Source organism: Engystomops pustulosus, chromosome 7 (genome assembly GCF_040894005.1).
Source record: "Engystomops pustulosus chromosome 7, aEngPut4.maternal, whole genome shotgun sequence".
NCBI lineage: Eukaryota > Metazoa > Chordata > Amphibia > Anura > Leptodactylidae > Engystomops > Engystomops pustulosus.
The window spans coordinates 98577209-98600902 of NC_092417.1; the positions used below are offsets into that span (position 1 = coordinate 98577209).

General features: G+C 42.5%; 1 protein-coding gene across 2 annotated transcripts in view; it reads right to left on the reverse strand.

Moving 5' to 3' along the window:
- Positions 1 to 23332, reverse strand: part of WWP2 (WW domain containing E3 ubiquitin protein ligase 2) — a 37168-nt gene extending 13836 nt beyond the window's left edge. The window contains exons 1-8 of one of the 2 annotated variants that reach the window (XM_072117344.1): positions 23273 to 23332; positions 19444 to 19515; positions 10997 to 11113; positions 10834 to 10891; positions 7486 to 7571; positions 5227 to 5419; positions 810 to 899; positions 532 to 706 (exon numbers count right to left, since the gene is read on the reverse strand). In XM_072117344.1, the coding sequence (XP_071973445.1) occupies positions 532 to 706; positions 810 to 899; positions 5227 to 5419; positions 7486 to 7571; positions 10834 to 10891; positions 10997 to 11113; positions 19444 to 19504 (780 nt within the window). In that variant the 5' untranslated portion in view covers positions 19505 to 19515; positions 23273 to 23332. Of the gene's footprint in view, positions 1 to 531; positions 707 to 809; positions 900 to 5226; positions 5420 to 7485; positions 7572 to 10833; positions 10892 to 10996; positions 11114 to 19443; positions 19516 to 22997; positions 23154 to 23272 lie in introns of those variants that run through there. The other variant, XM_072117343.1, reaches the window with a different exon arrangement.
- Between the last annotated feature and the right edge of the window lie 362 nt (positions 23333 to 23694).

Here is a 23694-nt window from a genome sequence, read left to right on the forward strand (position 1 = left end):
CCTGACTGACAACTAGGTGATACCGATGGAAGGTGTGTCAGAACTGAATGGTCACAGGCGTAGGTGCACAACACTTTGACAAGAGGAATGGCAACACCCAGTTGTCAATGTATTCACAAACAATAACTTATTATAAAACACAATTGTAAAAAGGAAGATTATTTTATAAATACCTTTTAAAGGAAACTTACCACCACGGATCTACCTATTAATGTAGATCCGGTGGCAGGTTCCTCTAACGTAAAGTTGTTTACCATTGACCAACATGGCGTGAAGTACATGATAATGACACCTATAAGAGTCAAAACCTTGCTGGTTAGTGGTGGAATAAACTCTTTTTATTACTTTAACACCCAGAAAGATGCTTTCAAGATTTTATGGTTAGCTTTCGTATTCTGGAATTGGCATTTGCACTGTGCCTTTAAGAAGACAAATTAATTACATTGTGCTATGCCCTTTTCCACACTTGTGATAATAACTAAGTCATGAAAATACAACAGGAATCTGCACAGGGATCCTTCCAGTCTTTACCTGGTAGAGATAGCGTTGGCTGAGCTGCTGCATTGCCCCTTGTAGCTGATTCCTCTGGGTCTGCCATTGTTCATAATTGCGGACATATTCCGCAGTAGGTCGCTGCCATGTGGTTGTACGAGTGTTGTGGTCCACGTAGTAGTATCTCCCTCGGTTATCCACCCTCTTTTCCCATCTAAAATAAAAAAGATGAGTGTGTGATAATGTATAAAACTAACACTGTGGCATGCAGCACACTGAGTATATGGAGGCCAAGCAATATCCAGATTGGGTCTTACCCAGGAGGAAGAGGTCTCTCCCAAGTGGTGGTCTTTGTGTTATGGTCCACATAATATACACGCCCATTGCTCAATTGTCTCTGCTCCCACCTATATCAGAGACAAATATTTTTACAGTGTAAAAGGAGCAAGATACGTGAATAGAAAATTTGCTGTCCGAGTACGTGGGATCTTTTACATAAACTACTACTGAAAAGTAATTTTAAAGGTAAAAGGATCTATGCTGCATTTACAAATAAATGATACTGGAAAAGCATATAACAGTGATGGCGAACCTTTTAGCGACCGAGTGCCCAAACTGCAACCTCAAACCCTCATTTATCGCGAGGTGCCAACCAAAAAATTAAAGCAGTAACTTATTGCTGCCTGTTCTTCAACAATGTTAAATCATACTGGCCTCCTGTGGACACCAACACAGTAGAAAGGAGGGAAAAATTGCCTCATTTTAGCTTCTTTCCAGTGTCCCTCTGTACAAAGAAAATCATGGGGCCAGCAGGAGGTCCTCCAAACATCATTAGGCCCTTTCTACACATTCTCCCTCTTCCTACAGTCCCAAATAGCCAAGTAAGTATCACTTTAAAATATGACAGAAAGCAGCATCTTTGCTTCCAAGTTGCTTGGAACTGCAAGAAAATTCTTTGAGTCTTGTCTGGTGTGATGGCCCGGGTGCCCACAGAAAGGGCTCAGAGTGCCGCCTCTGGCACCCGTGCCATAGGTTCGCCACCACTGGCATATAACATATAGTTAGAATACACTGGCACCAATTTGGCAGCTGTCACACTGCACTTGATCTATTACTCACAGAACAGGTTAGCAGGCATCCTACATCAATTCTAAGTAATATATTCATACATAAAAATTGGATGATTTTCCCCATGTTTATCCAGACCTCCAACAAAATAAAATGTGCTATAAACAAATGGCAGCAATATTGCCAGAGTGTGTGTAACCTGGTGAGTGTCTGCGACTGTGGCAATGCCTGGAAATGGCGTCATACCCACGCCTGTATCACATCCAGTAAAACTGGCACCGACATCTGAGCTGTGCCATGTCCCGACCCTACAGACTGCAAGCTCTTTGTCTCCAGGGAAACTGCTTTAAGGTCTGATTAATGTTATGTGCTTACTATACAGCTGCCATGGCAGGTACGGCCCTAATATGTTGCTTTGAAGTGGAAAAATCTAAACATATGGTACACACAGCGGGTGCAGGCTGGGCTCTTGAACACATAGAAGCTGCTGGCGTTGTGCTGTCGTGTGGGTACATCAGCTTTGCCCAGTTTCTGTATGGCCAGGGCACAAGGCTTCAATTACATTGCCAAGAAGCCAAGGAGCCTCTCTTAACTGCAGGAGGAAACCGCTGCCTCTGCGCCAGAGCAACAGACAGAGTGTCTTTGTGTAAGACAGAAAAGTGAATAGGAGCCAAGTGAGCAGGAGAGAGAAAAAGCTTTGCACACAGCGCACTCATACTGCTCGTGTCCTATACAATGTACGCAAAGCTTGGGTTGCAGCACACAACATACAATCAGCAACATGCACCCCCACAACCAAAGCAAGAGGCGTAACGTGGTACGGGCAATAAAAATGGCAGCTGAGGAGCCAGTGTTTGCATTTCCATTCCACCTAGTCTTTCCATCTGTGTGTTTCACATTACCCGTCCACTTTCTGCCTAGCCCTTCTCACACGTCTGTGTCTATGTTCTAGGTCTCCTGGCCAAGAACATTCATGGGAATGGTACAATATTATTTACCTATGCTGCACTTGGAGGTCTCCAGGGGAGACAATCCAGCTTAAAGACGGACCGCCTCCAAATCTTTAGACTATTTTAGTCTACTGGATTCTATCCTGACACCCCTTACTTGTGCCGATTCATACCAACATACACCCATACAACGACAGGATGACCTGGCTCTAGTTTCTCCCTCTACAAATCTTATTAGGTGGCGCAACAAACGTTTTATTCATGAAAAAGGAGACTGAGTTCTCACAACACATTCCCAAGTGGCTAACTACAAACCTGAAACCCCTAGCACTAGGCGGTAGAGCCCTCAGGGTCCCATCATCTTTGTCATCCATCTTTCTCAGTGCTCTGAATGTTACAGCATTGTAGGTAGAGGGAAGTATCACTGTATAGCTAGGTGGATTTAGTGTGCAGGGCTTTCAGAAAGTTAGGGTGTATTAGGATATGTATTGGTCAACACCCAGCAAAATTGCAAAATAGTAGGTTTAATCATAAAAAAATGATTGAATAACTATGTTTCTTCATTGAATCCTAGTAAGAATCCTGGAAATCTATTTAAAAGTCCATATATATATATATTATTTTTTTTTTAATACTTGCGTCAGAATAGTTTCATTTGCTATAGTTGAGTCCATATGAATGGCTTTGAATTATATTTGCCCCTGCAACATCCTATGCCCTGCATAAAAGGGCCGAGCCTCAGCTCCTGCTCACATAAAGGGGGTTTTCACAGTTGATGTCGAAGTTTTCCAGGACTTTGGGGCAGGAAGAGCGGTGTGTGGAGAACAGAGCCCCTTATACAGAACACATAAAGAGCCTGTGAGAGCACAACCCTAATTACCTGTGACTGACACTGCTCTCAGCCTCTGACCTCACCGCCCAAACAAACAAGCGCCCCAGCCGCTCATTAACTCTTCTCTGTACAAAAGACAGCAACGGAGGTAAACGCCCTTGTCACACAAACAAACACCTAGGGTACAAAGACCCACTGAGTTTTCTGTTGAACTACAAGTCCCATCAGAAAATGCGACTCCACCAACACATAATAGAAGTAAGCATTACAAGAATTCTTAGTAGTAAGTAAGTATATGATGTAACTCATGAGTGTTTTGCCTGGTGGGATATGTACACAGGTTTATATCTCATCTAGGCACAGAAGCAGCTTGGCTGAGTGTTGTAAATGTAATTCCTATCGGTCCAACCCTCCTGGGTCAAATTTGGGTGAGCTCGTTTTAAAATATACTTGGTCTATAAGTTAAGCGCCATGCCAGTTATCCAGTTAATGCAATTTATAGTCTCTCTATATGCCAGATTGGAACACAGATCAGAAAGGATGGGGTCCAACTTAGCTGTACCTTCCATTTAATAGCGTGGTTTTGAGGTTGGTAGAGAACCTGACATTTAAATGAACCGACACACAAATAATTCAGTAAAAACCATAATTAAAAAGCATTGCCGTATAACTTATATGCAACTCACATCATGCGAGTCCAATCACCGTGAGTCCTGCACAGTAATATTTACTTGCATGGCCCTGCCTCCTTGTTTCTGTTTGACAGGTTTATCTGCTAGGACATGCTGCTGTGTAGAACATTGAGAGAAAGCTCTTTTACAACAATGGCCACTTCATGTCATGTGACCAGAGTGATGTTATCTAAGGTCCTTTACCCAGTTACATTTGCAACGTCTACATGTATGTATCTGATCACATAAAATCACAGCATGCCTCCATGCAGGCATGAGGAGGAGTAAAAGTCCAGGAAGGGGCATGGTGTGATTTAAAGTGATCAGATACATACATGGGGCAGATGCTACAAATATCTTTTAAGGTCCTTTACCCATTTACATCACCCTGGTCACATGATATTGCTGAATGCTTAGAAGAAGCATGGGGCAAGGGGAGCAGGACACGGCCCTCTGATACCAGCTTATGTGACATAAGGTTGATTTATAAGGGTGTAAAGAAAAAAATATTTTTAGCCAAAAGGAGGGTGCCAGCTAGTTAATAGGGTTCTATGGAAACCTGTCACAAGATTTATATGCTAAAATGTGGTGAGAGATTCCCTTTAAGGTGCATTCCACAACCCATTTGAAAGGACACAGCAGTGATGTTACCTTGGGCGCTTGTATGAGCCTGCCTTAGACTTTCATCATGGTGTATGGCCCAGAGGACATGGTGCAGTACCCCAACAACTAGCAGAGTTGGAACGGTAAGGTAAGTAAAATACATTACCAAATTCTATTAAACATTATCTAAACAGTGCAAAATCTAGTTTTCTATGCTCTGAGTGCCAATTCAGGATATGCTTATTACCATGAAGGGTCATTGACAGGGAACTAATTATCCAGATGTTTTCTGTGTAATATATGTCATATGTTAATGTCAAAGCTAAATGTCTAGTTTGAGGCAGCGGCATTAATAGTATTTGTCCGCTGTATAGAGACGGACATCAGACAAAGCTTCCCCAATCTCCTGTGCGGTGCGTGTGTGTGTGACTGGACAGGATTGTCCTATGTACGCAAACAGGCCGGCTCTGTGTCAGGAAAAAAGACACCCCTCACACAAATACATAATGAAGCATTCATGGCTGGTTGGACTCCACCAAAACTATATATTGCAGTCTCCTTTACACATCAAATCTGGCAGTGTTACTGTACATTTTTTTGTTCTTCTTACCCAGATGGTAAACTGTCTGATGATGGCGTAGCATCATTAGACAGCAACAACCGGGTCTCAGATGACTCGACGTTTGCTCCAGGTGGTAACCCTAAGCCAGGAGAAGGTGTAGAACTGGTGACGCTGCTAGTCAAAGTGCTTCCTACAGAGGTGAGAGTGCTTGATCCGGAAGTGAGGTCATGATCACCATTCACTGCAAAGATTATGATAGTAAAATTCAGTTTAGATATAGACTTTAAAATCATATTATAAGGGGAAGTTCAAGTAAATAATGTTTATTAAAAAAAAAATTCTAATACACTTTGTATTTTGAAACTTCAACTTCATTTGCAAGATCTCTGCTTGCTTTCACAGAATAAGATAATGCTGTTTTTAGCTCTAAAATGGGGCCACTTATTGGGAGTTTCCACAGTTTCTGTACCTCAGGGGCACTGCAATTGCGTTACGTAACCTAAAAAGGATTCCAGCAACACCTTCCCATTTTTGGGCTGAATAAATCAATTTTACATTTTAATATAAAAAAAACAATTCCCCACCCAATATCTATAAATTCTATAAAACAATTACGGGAAGCAAAATAGTTTTTGTTTCCTTGTGAGTCCTTATGAATATTGTCCAGATCCTTACTAGATCCAGGCACTGACTGTGGTAATCTTCTTATATTTGTTATCCATGGTCTTCTTTCTTCAAAATTTAACTTTTAAAATTATGCCAATGAGTCAGAAGGGCTCTCCAGAGCCCCTCCAGGCTACAACAAAGATGATTTTTAGAAGGAAGGGGACCATGGATAACAAATATAAGAAGATTACCACAGTCACAGTGCCTGGATCTATGAGTAAGTGTCCCTTGGCTTATCCTGATAGTAGATTTTATTTAAGAATTTATTTAACAAAAGCTTCTATGAGGTCAGAATGCTCACTACACCCCTCAATAAGATCCTTCAGAGGTGTAGCTTTTACAAAATGGGGTTACCCTTTTGGGCAGTGAAAATGTTTCTCTCTGCAAATGTGCTATGGTGTCTGAGAACAATTTTTCAAAAGTCCAGCTGTGCGCCATCCCTTCTGCACCCCACTATTGGCTCAACAAGTACTTGTAGACTATTCCCATATTGAGGAAAACTTGCACAATTGTTGGGTGCATTTTCTTTTTAACACTAGTGAATATCTAACTTTTAGGGTTAAAATAATGCATCACTGAAAACTAAATTTCTAAGTTTTATCTCTGTTTTGTTCAAATTCCTAAAATCCTTTTGAATAGTTTGAGGGGAAAACAAATACTTGTAGGGTTTCTCATATATTCTTTTATAATCCCCATCAAGGCTCTATTGGATCCTAAAAGGATTCAAAGGTCTTCTAACAGCTAAACAAAATAAATTAGGATGATGCCAATATATACCATGGTAAATATTAGAAAATCTCTCACTTTGACAAATGCTTATTGTTCACAAAATTACCGCTGACTAACTAACCACTGACATAGTTATGATGCCTTAGGGACAATGATGATACATGGTTATGATGCCTTAGGAACAATGATGATACAGGCGGTCCCCTACTTAAGAACACCCGACTTACAGACGACCCCTAGTTACAAACGGACCTCTGGATATTAGTAATTTATTGTACTTTAGCCTTAGGCTACAATAAACAGCTATAACAGTTATCAAATGTGTCTGTAATGAAGCTTTAGTGTTAATCCTGATTCTTATGTCAACCCAACATTTTTAAAATCCAATTGTCACCAATTGAGATTTGAGACCAAAAAAATTCTGGCTGGGGCTACAATTATAAAATATACAGTTCCGACTTACATACAAATTCAACTTAAGAACAAACCTACAGACCCTATCTTGTACGTAACCCGGGGACTGCCTGTACATAGTTATGATGCCTTAGGAACAATGATGATACATGGTTATGATGCCTTGGAAGTATAAAAAAAAATTGTGTTACGAAGTTATTAACACATAAAGTGAAAGATCAGATTCGAGAAAGCATAGGCAAAAATAACCTGTGTTAAATCTGGGTATAAAATACCAATTGTGTTGTTTTTCCACTATTCATCGTTCTAAATATTTAAAAATACATTGACAATTAGGTGTTACCCTTTACTTTACAGCAGAGAGGTGCATCCCCACAAAGCCTGATACAGTCTGTACATTTTAATCTTTGTAGTGGTCACACCCGGGAGTTTATTTACTCTCTTAAAGGAGAGCACTCTCTGATTGGTATAGTACACCAAGCCTATTCTAACACTTACCAATCCCAGTGACGTCATTTGTGTTAGTCTGGATTTTAACTAGCGCACTGGATCCATTTTCTGTAGTCTGAGAAGGAGAACTGCTCCTGTAAAATAAAATTAAAATCGTGTGACCACAAAATAACTCATATTAAGATTAAACAACAAGGTGCATTAAACTATTTTTATATTACTGTAAAAAAAGCCAAGTTATGCGTACATGAGTTCTGTGTGCCAGTTTTAATTCTACAGGAAGCCCCGGGGTTACGCAAGTAGGTTTGTTCTTAAGGGGGTATTCTCGTCTGGGCATAAACATTCAGTTTCATTTATCTGCCATACATAAATATTTCTTCAATTAGATGTTGTTACATTTTTTTTTACCTGTGTGAAGATAATTTCTCATAAATGTAGTGATATGGTCCCTTAGAAACAAGACTAACTCTTGGATATGACCACCTCTGCTGGAGGGATTGCACAAAGAAACCTACAGCCGTGGTAATGATTGCTGAATCCAGGAGGTTAGACAGGACTCAATAGCGCGTGTCTGCCAACCGCTGCCAAAATGTGAGGTGGCCATATCCGAGGAAGCCATCCTGTTTCTAAGGGACAGCATGGCTACATTTATGAGAAATTATCTTCACACAGTTACATTTTTTTTTTTAATAACATCCAAATGAAGAAATGTTTAAATATGGCAAATGAATTAAATTAAATGTGAATGCCCAGATGGGAATAACCCTTTCAGTTGAATTTGTATACAAGTCAAAACAGATATATTTTGTAAGCGTAACTCCAGACAAATTATTTTTTGGTCGCTCTAACGCTTGGATTTAAAAAATTTTGGGTTACAGTTGATTGTTGCAGCCTGAAAGTATCCAGAGAGCTTCACCAAAGGTCACAGTGGACAGAGAGGTACATTTGTAACTAGGGACTGTCTGTATTTACATGCTCTGGCCTCTTAATAATACTGGCCCATCTGAGGAGGATCCCTTTGTCACCAGTAAAATCTTAACCAGCAATGAATAACATAGATTTTTAATATAACCGATCCCGCAAGTTATATTTAATCCATCAGGCCAAGCTGTTACTGTTCTAGTCCAACACCATCCCTGACCTTTTACCTAAAAAGACAAGCATTGCTGAAAATACCAAAAAAGTAAAAAAATTGCCAAAAAATTTTTACTTTTGTTGTGCTATATACATCTGAAAAATTGCAAAAACTGCATGATAAATGTGTATCTTATTTCTATTCTGTCTGTACTTTACACAAGGCATAATTCTGAGAGGAAGATGAGCTACGCTACCAGACATAATCCACAGGCAAGTGTGGTGCCATTTATTCAATGTCACCTTTTATGTGACTCAACAAATCACCCCACAGTCACTCAACAACATATACGACCAAATTTCATTAAACAATTAAGTTGGAAGCCTTTTTCTTAAGTTGAAATCGTATGTTGTTCATAGTAAAATTTTTGAGGGGGGGGGTGAATATAAAAAAATATTCAGGAGACACAAAAGGTACTAGGACTTTACTCAAGGGTTGACTCATGCGTTATGCCTGGCTCTTGTGCAGATTCTCATCAGATTTTAGTAAGTAGGTGAAAAAAACAATGCCCCATCAATAGCACCTCCTAGATACAACCCTATGAGACATTCTACATGGCAGTGTGAAATGAAGGAGAGGACAACACATCTCCCAGAGACAAAGAGTACACTACAGCGAATGGAGCAGAAAATAAAGCAGATCAAATTACCAGAGGTGCAATGGAAACATTGATGGCATTCTTATAAATGAAATAGAAATATCTGCTCAGCCCTAGAAAAAAGGAAGCAGTGCCATGCTCACTAGGAAAAAATGAGAAAGCTGGGTTTCCAGTATATTACATAAAGGCTACTTATCCCATGAAAGAAATAATACTCAGGAGTAGTAGAGTACTATGTTCACACATCACAAGTATGTAATGCAGCTACAGTTTAGCTTTCATATTGGGATATGTTCATTTCATATTCACATTTAGTGCATAATTCCAAGTATGTTTGCTACATAGTCCATAGACCTTTACTGAAAATATACTAATTAACATTTCCTGCAGACACTTGCATTCAGTATAGAAACGTATTCCCCACAGCTTACATTTCCTGTCAACATGGCATCTGTGGTGGACTGATACCACACAGTTTCATCCATTTACAAGTCCACCCGAGTCCTAAACCACCTGAAGATACAACATCAGAAGAAGATGCGACATACTGCTATCTCCCAGGCAATCTGCCACTCTCCCTGTAGAGATTTCAAGAATATAGGAAATATGTTTCCCAGCGTAGAGCAGAGGTGAAGCTACCCGACATAGAGCAGAGGTGAAGCTACCCGACATAGAGCAGAGGTGAAGCTACCCGACATAGAGCAGAGGTGAAGCTACCCGACATAGAGCAGAGGTGAAGCTACCCGACATAGAGCAGAGGTGAAGCTACCCGACATAGAGCAGAGGTGAAGCTACCCGACATAGAGCAGAGGTGAAGCTACCCGACATAGAGCAGAGGTGAAGCTACCCGACATAGAGCAGAGGTGAAGCTACCCGACATAGAGCAGAGGTGAAGCTACCCGACATAGAGCAGAGGTGAAGCTACCCGACATAGAGCAGAGGTGAAGCTACCCGACATAGAGCAGAGGTGAAGCTACCCGACATAGAGCAGAGGTGAAGCTACCCGACATAGAGCAGAGGTGAAGCTACCCGACATAGAGCAGAGGTGAAGCTACCCGACATAGAGCAGAGGTGAAGCTACCCGACATAGAGCAGAGGTGAAGCTACCCGACATAGAGCAGAGGTGAAGCTACCCGACATAGAGCAGAGGTGAAGCTACCCGACATAGAGCAGAGGTGAAGCTACCCGACATAGAGCAGAGGTGAAGCTACCCGACATAGAGCAGAGGTGAAGCTACCCGACATAGAGCAGAGGTGAAGCTACCCGACATAGAGCAGATGTGAAGGCTAGCCTGTAAGTCACATAAGCATATGCTGATGCATACAGACTGCACAGGGTTCGGTTCGTCAAATTCTTATATAGGTTTCCTGATATAATGTCAATCATTTTTAACTGGTAACTTTCTTACATAACTAGTGCATCCATTATTGCTTATTTTCAAGAGATTTGCTTATTTTGAGTGAAACAAAACATAATACAGTAAACCAAAGAAAATCCAGTGTGGAAAAGGTTAAAGTTTCTTATGTCCAATGTCCAGGGTATGAAGAATTCTTTATGTGGCAGCTGTTTATACGGGTTCCTACAATATAGTCATTCTGATACAGAGATGTATACAAGGCTTTACAATGTATGTAGTGAGATACATGTAAGTGGGTGTACAGACCTGACTTTGTCTAGAGCAAAGTGACCATTCTCAAATATCATCTCACAGTCTGCGGCTTCTGTAAAGTAAAAACCAGACACGGTCAGAGGGTAATGGAGATTAACAAGTGCAGTGATTCATTTCCACAGCATGGTACAGGGGGCTGCATGTGTTCCCATCTCACCATCCTCGTTGGGTGACCCACGCTCCACACAGGGCTTACTCTGCTCCCCTCTGCTCTCCTGGCTGCCACAGTCTTCGCTAGGGCTCTGTATGTTCAGCAGTAACGGAGCATTTTTCACTGGAAATGAGAGTACAGACATATGTCACATTATACTCCAAAATATAGAAACACACAGGACAGGACTGCAACAGTGCCTGGAGATCACCAACATCCACAGAATCCAACACAAGTTCACATTACTAATTCTAGCTTTTATATATGGCTGACATTTATTGTTATTGTACCTAACAACTGGGGAATCTTAGACCTCAGTTATAAGATGCATATGACCTTCTTCACATAGTGTCATTTGCTGACATCTTAAGATAAAATTGCTATTTTTGTGCCATACTTGGTGCCATTGTTAAGCTGCAGTCACACGTTGTGTTTTACAACAGCTGAGGAGAGGTGATTTGCCTAATTACATTACTGTTAACATTAGTGTTTACAAAATGCATTGTTACCTGAACACACATGTTAACACATTGTTAGCGCATGTGTCAATGTGATGTTAACACATGCGTTAACAGCACATTTACACTGCGTTTTGTAAACACATTGTTGACAGCTATGTTTTCAGACACATCTCTTCTCATCTGTTGTATTGCGTTTGAAGACGCATGCATTAACACCACCTGTTAATGCGCCTAAGGTTACCTGCACATGAATGTGACAGTAAAAGAGGAGTGACCAAGCTGCAAACCAAGCTGCATAAATAGGACCTGGCTACCACAGCCATGTGTATGAGCCCATAGAAATACACTGGAACCTGTGCAAGCCATGAAAACAATGGCTAGTACACTACCAAAATGTTTGTGAGCATGTAAATCAGAGAACTGCCTGGACTGGACACTACAGCAGCGAGCCCTCAGTATCTGCATGTAAGCAAGAGTGTTTCCATTCACTGACAGCAAAAATAAAATGTATTATTTTGGAGGAATTGAAGTGCAAAGTATTTCCAAGTATATCTGCAGACTGGTTAATGTGGACATACCCTGTAACTTCATGCACATTCATTTTGTAACCCTGGTGATGCAATATATCAGAACTATGCCAACATGCCACCCACATGGGCTTCTCTACTACTGCCCTAAATCTGCTCTGTTCTTTGAAACCTGAACCCATATATTCATCTGGAATATGTATGGGTGATCCACGGTCATATGAGCAGCGTGTCGCTTGTGTGGCATTACAGAGAGGTGTGTGCGACCTCTGTGTAGAAGCGAGTGAGTTACATCGACATGAATGCATACATAAAATGACATAGTTGTATAGTGCTGGTATTGTAAGTCTTTTTGGGGTGTATCACGTGGTAGTGAATGGTTCTTTACACGAGCCGCACACACAGCGCTCATTGTGCATTACGCCCCCCTTTGCTAATGACACTAATGACTTGGAGGAAGTTGGTCTGCTCCGAGTAGACTCCCCTGCTTTTACAAGGTGTATCAAATTGGGGGAATTAACCCCCTCCCCCTTAATCCCTCACACACACCTCTCTGTTTCTAGAGTTAAATAAACACATGTAGCAGAGAGGGGGGTGCAGGACACAGAGGGGTATTCTGTGCCCCCTCCCTAGCACACAGCATCGCTCTGTATCCACTACACTGCTGCTGTCTGTGGAGCAGAGCGAACTGCACAGAGAATGAAAGCCAATTACTTTTTTAATTGGGAGGAGCTAACCAGCTACTGGGGGAACAAAGATTTCCCTTTCATGGCCCAGGTTAACCCCTTGGTAGATCACAATCTGGGGGTGCCAGTTTCTACATCACATATATCAAGCAGTCTACGTGCTAATATGAAAATCTGTTGCTGATCCTTATAGTGCCTACAAGACCTTGCTCTAACACTGCCCGCCCTATTTTGACCTGTGAGTGGTTCAAAATGTCAACATTAAGGAAATCCCCAAAAGCTTGTAAAATTTTTATATCTTAAAGCATTATGAGCACCACCCAAAAATACAGATGGCAAAGAAATAAAAACTCCCTACAGATTAAAAACACTCCAACTCACACTCTGCCTCATTGAATCGGATTTGTTGGGAGTGATAGTCTACTAGAACTGGTGCCTTTGGTCTTGATTCGTTTTAAATTTCTGTTTATTCCTATGTCTAGTCCACATATCTTCTGTGTGTTATTAGTGCTTTGTGGCAAGTTTTGATGTGTCCATAAAAATTAAGAATGCAGGGTCTTTATTTTCCTATTATTAGGCTGGTGCCACACGCACCGCTTTGTCTGCGTTTGAAACCCAAACAAAGCCGCACCCACCGGGGCAGGGCCACGGCCCGATCCCATCGGCATTTCTATGGAAACGCCTGCGATCGGGAACGAGCCGCCGGTGTTTTGCGTTAATTTAACGCGAAACACCGGCGGCTCGTTCCCAATCGCAGGCGTTTCCATAGAAACGCCGATGCGATCGGGCCGAGGCCCGCCCCGGTGGGCGCGACTTTGTCTGCGTTTGCAAACGCAGACAAAAGCGCCACATGTGGCGCCGGCCTAAGGTTGAAGACACACATGGCGTTTTTGGTCCGTTTTTAATAAGTGCGTTTTCAGATCGTTAAAAACGTATGCGTTAAAAAACACGTCCGTTTTTTAAAAACGCATGCGGTTTTGAAAACGCATGCGTTTTTGTCCGTTTTCCCGAAATTGCGCAATGGAAAACGGACAAAAACACATGCGTTTTCAAAAAACGCATGCGTTTTTAAAAAACTGATGCGTTTTTTAACGCATGCGTTTTTAACGATCTGAAAACGCACTTAGTAAAAACAGCCCAAAAACGGCCCAAAAACGCCATGTGTGTCACCACCCTAAGGGCACGTTTACACTTTGCAGGGTTTTTTTGGAATAAGCAACACATGTTTTAAAAACACTTCCGAAACGCAACATGTGAACGCACACTAACAGCCTAGCACGAAAAAAATTAATGCATGTAGCGTTTTGTTTTTCCCTACAGGGCCTGTAGATCGGTGAAACAAATGTGCATGTGAATATCTGAATAGACTATAATGGGTCTGTGGACAGAGAAATGTATTGTGTGAAAGAGGTCTTATGCTTTTACAGTCCAATAATTATATCTATGTGTCACATGTATCAAAGGTAGTGCAAACTGCAATAGGTGCAGTTTGCCTGTGAAGTGCTGCAGATTATTTAAATTTGACGCACAGAGCAGCTCGGGAAGTGGGCAACTTTTTTTTGGTGCACAGGGTGTGCGACACATGTCCGACAAGTCAGCACGGTCCCACTCTGCACCAGAACCACCTTGAGGTGCAGAATTTTGTGGTGCGTTGGACATCATGGTGCTGTGACACTATACTGGAGCAGAAACTTCATAAATACATGTGCAAGAAGTTTTCACATTCTTTTCAGTACATGGTCAGACAAAAACCACGCGCAAACACTTTATAAATGTGGGCCAATATATACAACGTAGATAGGCACCTGCTGGATTATCAGACATTCTGGATTATCTGAGTGAAACCGTATCCATAACCAGATTAGTTTCATAACAACAGGACAAAGTGTGGATGTTAAACCACTGGTGTATGGCTTGTCAATAGTGGCAGTAAAACCATACTTTGAAGTGTAAAACAGTAACACATACCCTACCTGCCCTGGTGGACATGTACCGGGTCAGATACTCTACATGGGAACCTGAACATACTCAAAATTAAAAGCAATAGACCATTTCTTATACTGCTTTAAACATAAGGCTAACGTGTACACGGTATCTGGACCCCACAGCTTGTACCGTGTGCTTTATTGTTCTAATTCTTACAATTTTAGAATAGAAAACTACACCAGACAGAAAGTCCCAGTTTAATAAGTGATTAATGAATTATGAGTGAAAATCTTTCAGCTGCTGAAATAGAAGAGTGTGACATGAAACCTGCCCACTCCCTGAGGAGATGTCATTATCACCTCTGGCACACCACCTCCTAAACGACTAGAAGCCCCCTCCCCAGATCAAGCCGAGGAATGTTACATGAGCCCGTGAAGCCAGTGTGTCCCTGGCTGACTTACTGCAGTAACCTCAGGCTACCTGGAGAGGGCTAACACAAGCCACTATTGTGTGACTAAGCAGGGAAGAAGTTCCAGCGTCTTACAATATCCAGCTTCATAATGAACAAAAAGTGCAGTGTTTAAGTGAATGTTTATACCTGGACATTCAGCCATGAACAGGCTCCAGTGTGCCAGCACATAACCCCAATATGTGTCATCCCCCTGCTACAATAACAAGCTCCCTGTGTCCCAAGACAAAAACGTATAATGGACATTTATTCCAGAGTAGAAATCCTTTTCTTGAATCATAAAACTTGCCACCTATGTAAATTATTGAACTTTAAGTAGTGGCATTGGCAGCAGCTGGTAGATAGCTGCACAGTATATTCACTATAAGGGTAAATTTACATGGCCGTCTGGGGGAATATACACTCACCAGCCACTTTATTAGGTACACCATGCTAGTAACGGGTTGGACCCCCTTTTGCCTTCAGAACTGCCTCAATTCTTCGTGGCATAGATTCAACAAGGTACTGGAAGCATTCCTCAGAGATTTTGGTCCATATTGACATGATGGCATCACACAGTTGCCGCAGATTTGTCGGCTGCACATCCATGATGCGAATCTCCCGTTCCACCACATCCCAAAGATGCTCTATTGGATTGACTGTGGAGGCCATTTGAGTACAGTGAACTCATTGTCATGTTCAAGAAACCAGTCTGAGATGATTCCAGCTTTATGACATGGCGCATTATCCTGCTGAAAGTAGCCATCAGATGTTGGGTACATTGTGGTCATAAAGGGATGGACATGGTCAGCAACAATACTCAGGTAGGCTGTGGCGTTGCAACGATGCTCAATTGGTACCAAGGGGCCCAAAGAGTGCCAAGAAAATATTCCCCACACCATGACACCACCACCACCAGCCTGAACCGTTGATACAAGGCAGGATGGATCCATGCTTTCATGTTGTTGACGCCTAATTCTGACCCTACCATCCGAATGTCGCCGCAGAAATTGAGACTCATCAGACCAGGCAACGTTTTCCCAATCTTCTACTGTCCAATTTCGATGAGCTTGTGCAAATTGTAGCCTCAGTTTCCTGTTCTTAGCTGAAAGGAGTGACAGCCGGTGTGGTCTTCTGCTGCTGTAGCCCATCTGCCTCAAAGTTCGACGTACTGTGCGTTCAGAGATGCTCTTCTGCCTAGCTTGGTTGTAACGGGTGGCGATTTGAGTCACTGTTGCCTTTCTATCAGCTCGAACCAGTCTGCCCATTCTCCTCTGCCCATTCTCCTCTGACCTCTGGGATCAACAAGGCATTTCCGCCCACAGAACTGCCGCTCACTGGATGTTTTTTCTTTTTCGGACCATTCTCTGTAAACCCTAGAGATGGTTGTGCGTGAAAATCCCAGTAGATCAGCAGTTTCTGATTTACTCAGACCAGCCCTTCTGGCACCAACAACCATGCCACGTTCAAAGGCACTCAAATCACCTTTCTTCCCCACACTGATGCTCGGTTTGAACTGCAGGAGACTGTCTTGACCATGTCTACATGCCTAAATGCACTGAGTTGCCGCCATGTGATTGGCTGATTAGAAATTAAGTGTTAACGAGCAGTTGGACAGGTGTACCTAATAAAGTGGCCGGTGAGTTACGTTCCCATAGACAGCAATGGGGGTCCAGTGGCAGTACAGTGCCACACATGTGTGGCACCGTTCTGCGCCGTATGCGGGGAAAAGATAGAGCATGATCTACCTTTCCCCGTATGTGTGGCCGTGCGCTGCTGTTCTTTATCGAGGGGGGAGCTGCGGCCGGGCGGGCATACGGCTATATGAATGTACTTACGCTGACGCTTCCAGAATGTTTCTGGGTAAGGCTTTACATAGGCTCTTGAATGCTGCCTATTTCCCATATAGTGAAATTGATGGAAGGACACAATCTTTATGTTACATGTAAGGGATCTGACCTACGCAAAGGCCTATTACAAACTGGAGTCCTATGGAATAGATAGGCAGGGGTATTCAATAGAGCTGGTGCTGTGCCCTCAATTGTGATACTACAGACCAGCTAGTAATGGGAAATGCTGCATATCTTCAGATTTTTGGGCAAAATTGATTGGACACTTTAAACCACTTTAAATTACAGGGTGTAGGATTTTTCCATTTCCCTCTATTAAATTGGCGCCTGAAGGAGTGTAAAACTGTGTGCCCTGTTGCTAACACCACACACCAGGGCATACTGCCACACCCAGGTGCACAGACAGGTTAATGGCATCAGCAGCTCTTTAGCCACTAAACAACTAGTTATTTTCCGTGTGTTCATGGTAAATAGAGAACTTTTATTCCCGTCAGTACCTAAACAGTATTTCACTATTATATAAAGTCTTGCTACTGCTATTATTGGGTAAATGCACCAATGATATATCAGTTTCTTCTATCACTAATTTCCTATGATTAGTGGAGATCTGACTACACACCATCTTTGAGCAAGAATTTGGAAAACCCTTTTTGAGTGTCAGTACACGATGCAACACATCTGCACCAATCACATGCAATAGGATAAACCATTATGTTATGGTTGGTGGCAACGTGACATTTGGGACCCTCATCAATGATACCTCACAAAAGTTATATGTTAGTAGTGCAAGGATATGAAGCATGGCCCCATTCATGTGAATAAGACTAGCTGAGGTTTCCTGAACAGCTGGGTGGCTGAGAGCACTGCAATACAGGAAAAAAGGGAAAATGGGAAGACAGAGACTGATTTGGCAAGCTCTGTGTAACGCTGCAGAATGTGTGCACTATATAAACAAAGGAATTATTAATAGTAATTATTATGGTGCTGAATAACTTCTGCTGAGTGTTCATTCTTATGATCAGTAGGGTCCCAGATATGAGACCCACAAAAAACCATCATGGCATGCCATTACAATATGGCTTCACTTTATATAATGAGAAAACCTTTTGTGTTCTCCAAATTCCCATACAAAATAATATAAGTACACCTGTAAAGTATAAAACTTTAGAAGATATAAGCAATTCTCCAATTAGCTATCTGCAAGTATTTAGCTGCTAGCAGAGGCTTTAAATTGTCCCCCCAAGGTACTCTCCATTTGCCATGCTTTCTGGTCACCATGGGAAACCATATCGGACATCTAAAGAAAAGAGGAGCTTTGTTGGGAGGAGCAGTAGTAGAGGAGTGCAAGAGAACAGAACCTTGGGTGATGTCACAAACATGTGACTCATCAAATGCTTCAGGTGGTCCAATTACAAACATACTGTCCTGATTAGTATGAATGCCCTGAGTGCTCCGCCCTTAGCTGATGTCAGAACCAAGAAGTGCCATCCACTTCAGGAGAAGCAGAAAGGATTTTACAGATAGCCTCATATATCTACTAGCCCTATATCTCAGGCCAGAAGGAAGCCAGCAGAAAGATACAGTGGGGCACATTTACTTACCCAGTCAAGCGCGTTCCCTGATCCGGAATGTCCGACGAGAATGAACTCTGCCGCAATTCACTTACATCGTGCACCCAATATCCCGCATGTGTCGCTCCCCGCTCAGATTCGCCAGAGTTCACCATCTTCTTCCCGATGCATGTAAGTGCTTGGCTTGCAACACACTTTTAAAGTTAAATCCCGCGCTCAGTCCGAATCAGTCAGGTCGTCCGACGGCCTGCCCCCCAATTTCTGTTGCATGAAAGCCGGCGCCGATGCACCAAAATCCAATCCTGTGCGACACAATCCCTTTCAAAGCGGCGCGATCCCCGAAAACCTAACAAAAATACGGCCTCAGGACCATTAGTAAATGAGCCCCGGTATGTCTGTGGTTGGAATTGGAATAAATACCTGACAGAGGCTACCTGAGACAGCTACCTATCTTAAGAACGGGGTCCACTGAACCCTCTCTCTGGGCCAGGCTGAATGAAATGCTCTTCCATTTTCAAGTGATCCAAACATATTCTCTTGTTTAATTTCAATCTCTCACATCTCCAGGATTTTTCACAGGTTGCACCAATTCTTTGGAATGTCCTACCATATGCTATCAAACTAATACCCAACTACCACAGCCTTAAAAGTGCCCTAAAGGTGGGATCCGTGTATCAGGGATTAATAACATATTATTTAAGAAATATATACAGTAAGTACTAGAAATACTGATTACAGCGTATTTAGCTTCCCATTTGTATATTTAAGCCAGAGCCGCATTCACAATTTTATAGGCTTCAGTATCATGTTTTACAGTATGCCGACTGTAAACAGTGTAGCTGTGCTCGAATGAGACTGCCCACACCTTTCTGAACCCAATCAAGGTTAAAGGCCAATACCAAGTTTATTAGCTGTGATGAATGTGCAAAACTATCACACCATAGTGCAATGAGGAACTCATAGTCCACTTTATTATAAGCTTACCTTTGAGATTAAGGTGCAGTTTCTGGCCATCAGTAACCTGTCCAGACCCTGCAGACGCCATGATATTACTTCCTGCAACATAAGAAAAAACTCTGAATAAGGAAGTGTTCTGTCAAAGAGAGTTGTGTTGCATGCTACAAGATTTCCTGGTAATTTTTTTACAGATTGCAGACATCACACCAGCCAGCCAGATACAACCAAGAGGAAGAAACATGTAAGTCCACTCAGACTGTGACTCAGACCGAACACACCACATATGTAGTCATGAGGTCCTGCCTGATCAGAATAAACAGCATGAAAGTGGAGGTGTTTCTACTCGCTTGTAATTGTGATAATAAACAACACAATTTCGTTTAGGGTGAAGCACAAAAAAAAAAATCATAAGGCCAAGCAAGTGAAGCCACAAATGATTGTCAGGACACATAACATTTGAAGATGACATGCCTCATGTTCAGAAGACTGAATAAACTTGCAGTGATGGCAAACTTTTTAGAGACTGGGTGACAAAACTACAAACAAAACCTTCATATTTATCACAAAATGCCAACACAGCAATCTAGGCAGTAACTTATTGGCTCTTGCTTATGATCATAACAGCTTCTTGAGGACACAAATATAATTGAAATTGAAGAAATTTGGTTAACTACTGTAGGGTCCCTCTGAACAGAACGAATTGTGAGGCCTGGAGCAAGAGCTACAATGCTTATCCAGCCCTGCCAATAACTCCTCACTCCTTCTGCAGTCTCAGGAAGCCAAGGATGTGTTGCTTGAAAATAGCCTTGAGTATTAGGGAGTATCAGGGAGCAAAGGAGGTGTTTCCCCAGTACTGAATTTGCCAGAGTGCTCAAAGAGAGGGCCTTGAGTGTCACTGTTGGCACCCGCGCCATAGGTTTGCCACCACTGACATAAAAAGTCAGAGGTACATGTATCATTGGGGCACTGTGTGTTCTTTTGTATTTCAGCCTTAGATACATAAGTACCGTATATACTCGTGTATAAGCCGAGTTTTTCAGCACAAAAAATGTGCTGAAAAACCTCATCTCGGCTTATACACAAGTTAATTAAAAAAAAAATTAATACTCACCCTCTGGCTCCCGGTCAACGGCGGCGGCTCCTGGTCCTCGCGGCAGCTCCCGATCCTCTGCGGCGGCTTCTCTCTTCTATCTTCACTTGCCGGCAGTCGCGTCTATGCGACTTGCCGGCGGGCGCACAATATGATGTAGCGGTGTCGCCGCTGATGACGTCATCAGCGACGACACCGCCGCAGCGCACTGTACACCCGCCGGCAAGTCGCATGGACGCGACTGCCGGCACGTGAAGATAGAAGAGAGAAGCCGCCGCAATGGATCGGGAGCCGCCGCCGAGAACCAGGAGCCGCCACTTAGCATCAAAGGTGAGTATCGTCGGAGGGTGAGTATTAAGTTTATTTTTTTGTTATTCGTTAGGCATACTGAGGGCAGGCTGTATACTTTTTGGGGGCAGGCTGTATACTTCATGGGGGCAGGCTGTATACTTCATGGGGGCAGGCTGATTGTATACTACTTGGGACAGGCTGTATACTACAGGGGCTGGCTGGTTGTATACTACAGGGGGCTAGCTGGCTGTATACTACACCCTCGGCTTATACTCGAGTCAATAGGTTTTCCCATTTTTTGTGGTAAAATTAGGGGTCTCGGCTTATACTCGAGTATATACGGTAGATGTGTTTTAGGTTGTGTGATTTCAGGCACATTTAAAAACATTTATGGGAGGAAGTAGGGGTCAGTTGTCCTTCAATTTGAGCCTAAAGTCTCTATTAAAGTCTCTAATAGGAAGCTAATAAGGGGCAAATCAAACATCTGTCTAAAATACATTAGGAACACTGCAACAGACACAAACTTCTTAACAACATAACATAGGTGCAAAATAAAGATACATGTCCTCCATAGAGAATCTCATCTAGAGGCCCAGCCTTATTAACTAACATCAGGCATCACTTCAGGCAATCCCAACAAAAGATATACAGCAGGTTGAGCTATAAGGAACTGTTTGTTGGGACAAGAGGCATAACTTGATGCACCTTGGGTGTAGTGCAATACTTGTCTACAGGATACTCCCCACTTACCAAACATCATTTATAATTAAGGTATCCTAAATGCCAGAGTGATCATAAGAATGGTGCTAGGCAGCAATGAATAACTGTGACTTCTACCTCTTCACACCAAATTAGTACCTCCTTTAGGTCTCACACCCATGAATGTTGTTTTCAACTGTGTGCTAGTCGTTGTTTCAATAGCTAGCACACAGCCCCATGTATTTCTATGGGCTCACACACAGCCCTGGTTTCCCTGCCCCATGTATGAGCAGACCAACCACTCAACAAATTATACTAGAGGTCCTATTACTATATGTTTGTGTGTGTATTTGCAGCTCCAGCATTCTTTTTCTATTGCCATTCGGTACATTATAGGAGCTCACACACAATATAGCTCCTTAGAGGCATCACAAGTACCAATGATCTGTTTCTATGTATGGAACAGAGAGGGAACCATGTGAATACCAAGAACAAACAGGATCAGTAAAATGTATCTTTATCTCTTAGCCAAGAAATAACTATTTTGGGTGCCTACCGTGTGTCACCAATAACAGCAGCTAATGCCTCTCTACAATGAATAAACATAACCAATCACCACCCGGTTTGTCAGCTTGCTGAATCTATATTGGATATACTTTTTACAGTGTTTTTGCCACCAGCGCACTTGATATTATGAAGCACTCAATGTAATCAATTTAACTATTGAACATACTGGAGTCGTATGTTTGATATGGTTGTCATACCTCACTGCGTTTGGCAAAGTGCATAACTTTGTCTGACTTTGCACTGAAAAGAATGTGTAAACTGCTTGCATATATATTTATAAAGTGTCTGCGTAAGTTTTGTGTTGCGGCTGGAATTTGTCCAACAAGACAGAAAAAAATGTGTGCCTAAAGGGGCGTGTTAGTGCTTAGTCGGTGTTTGTGCCACATTTATTACTGAAATACACCACAATTCGACTTGTGCAGGTACTTAAGAAGTGTCTATGCTGCGATTGTGGCACATGCGACCCTTTTGTGTCCTGGCTTCTATGCAAACACAAATTAAGGTGCACCACAAAAGAGAGGGTGAACTCTGTTGGACCAGGGCAGGGAAGTGCCAGATTCATGACTTATGGTGCAAAATCTTTGTGAATCGCCACACGTAGCATTATGAACGGACAAGGCACTTTTAGTGAACTCGAGTGACTTTGTAAGTAAATGCACCCCATAGTTTTGATAAATGTGGGCCAGTAGGTTGTATGGAGGGAACAGCTGTGACTTTGAGATCACAGAGATAATTGTCAGCACTGATTAAGAAGCACATGTGATACAGTTTTTACATAGATATAACTAAACTGACAGTCGCATCATGGCCTCTAGTGAGAGACTTAGATGACAGAATCTGTTCCAGCAGTATCTAAAGAGAGGTATATAAGGGAAGCCCATCGCTTGTGACAATGATACAATGATTAGAAGACATAATACAACAGTGCATTTACCTCTTACTGACTGCATCATTGACCAGCGCCCAGCCCCACAAACATCACTGTACACCTGACTGAGAGCTGCTGTGTAACTACAAGCCCCAGCAATCCTGGCAGTGATCTACATCTAGTGCATGCTGGAACTTGTAGTGCCACATGTAAATTATTCTGGAGACGATAGTACAGACACCTGCCCCCCTTCTTGCTTATTTTGACTGGTGCTCCCCTATCCCGGGGCTGCCCCCCTTTAATTCATGATTAACCCCCTCCTCGGTCTGTGTTGACATTACCTGTCCTTTACTTCCGCCTCCTGCACTTTCGATCATGTGATCATCGGCTTTGTCAGCTGACCCGGAAGTGAGTGAGGCAGTGCACCGGAAATACTGCCGCTAGCCGGCAGTGCAGGGCTGCCATGTTGAGTGGGGCATATCTTGTATAAAAGCTATATTTCCATTCTTTAGAACCTCAGTTACTGCAGTTCATCACCGACTTGTGTCTGTATCTGCAGCAGTGTAGTGTCCCCAAAATGCTCCATACAGAGCGTATAAACATGTACCACCATGGTGTATTATGACTGTGCTCTTATAATAGGTCAGTAAAGTCAGTAGAACTAAAAACAACAGAGAATTATGTCTGAGGACCAGCAATGACCTCGTGAGGGCGCGTTCACACGTTCCGCTATCGTCGCGTTCATAACGCGATGCTAGCGCAC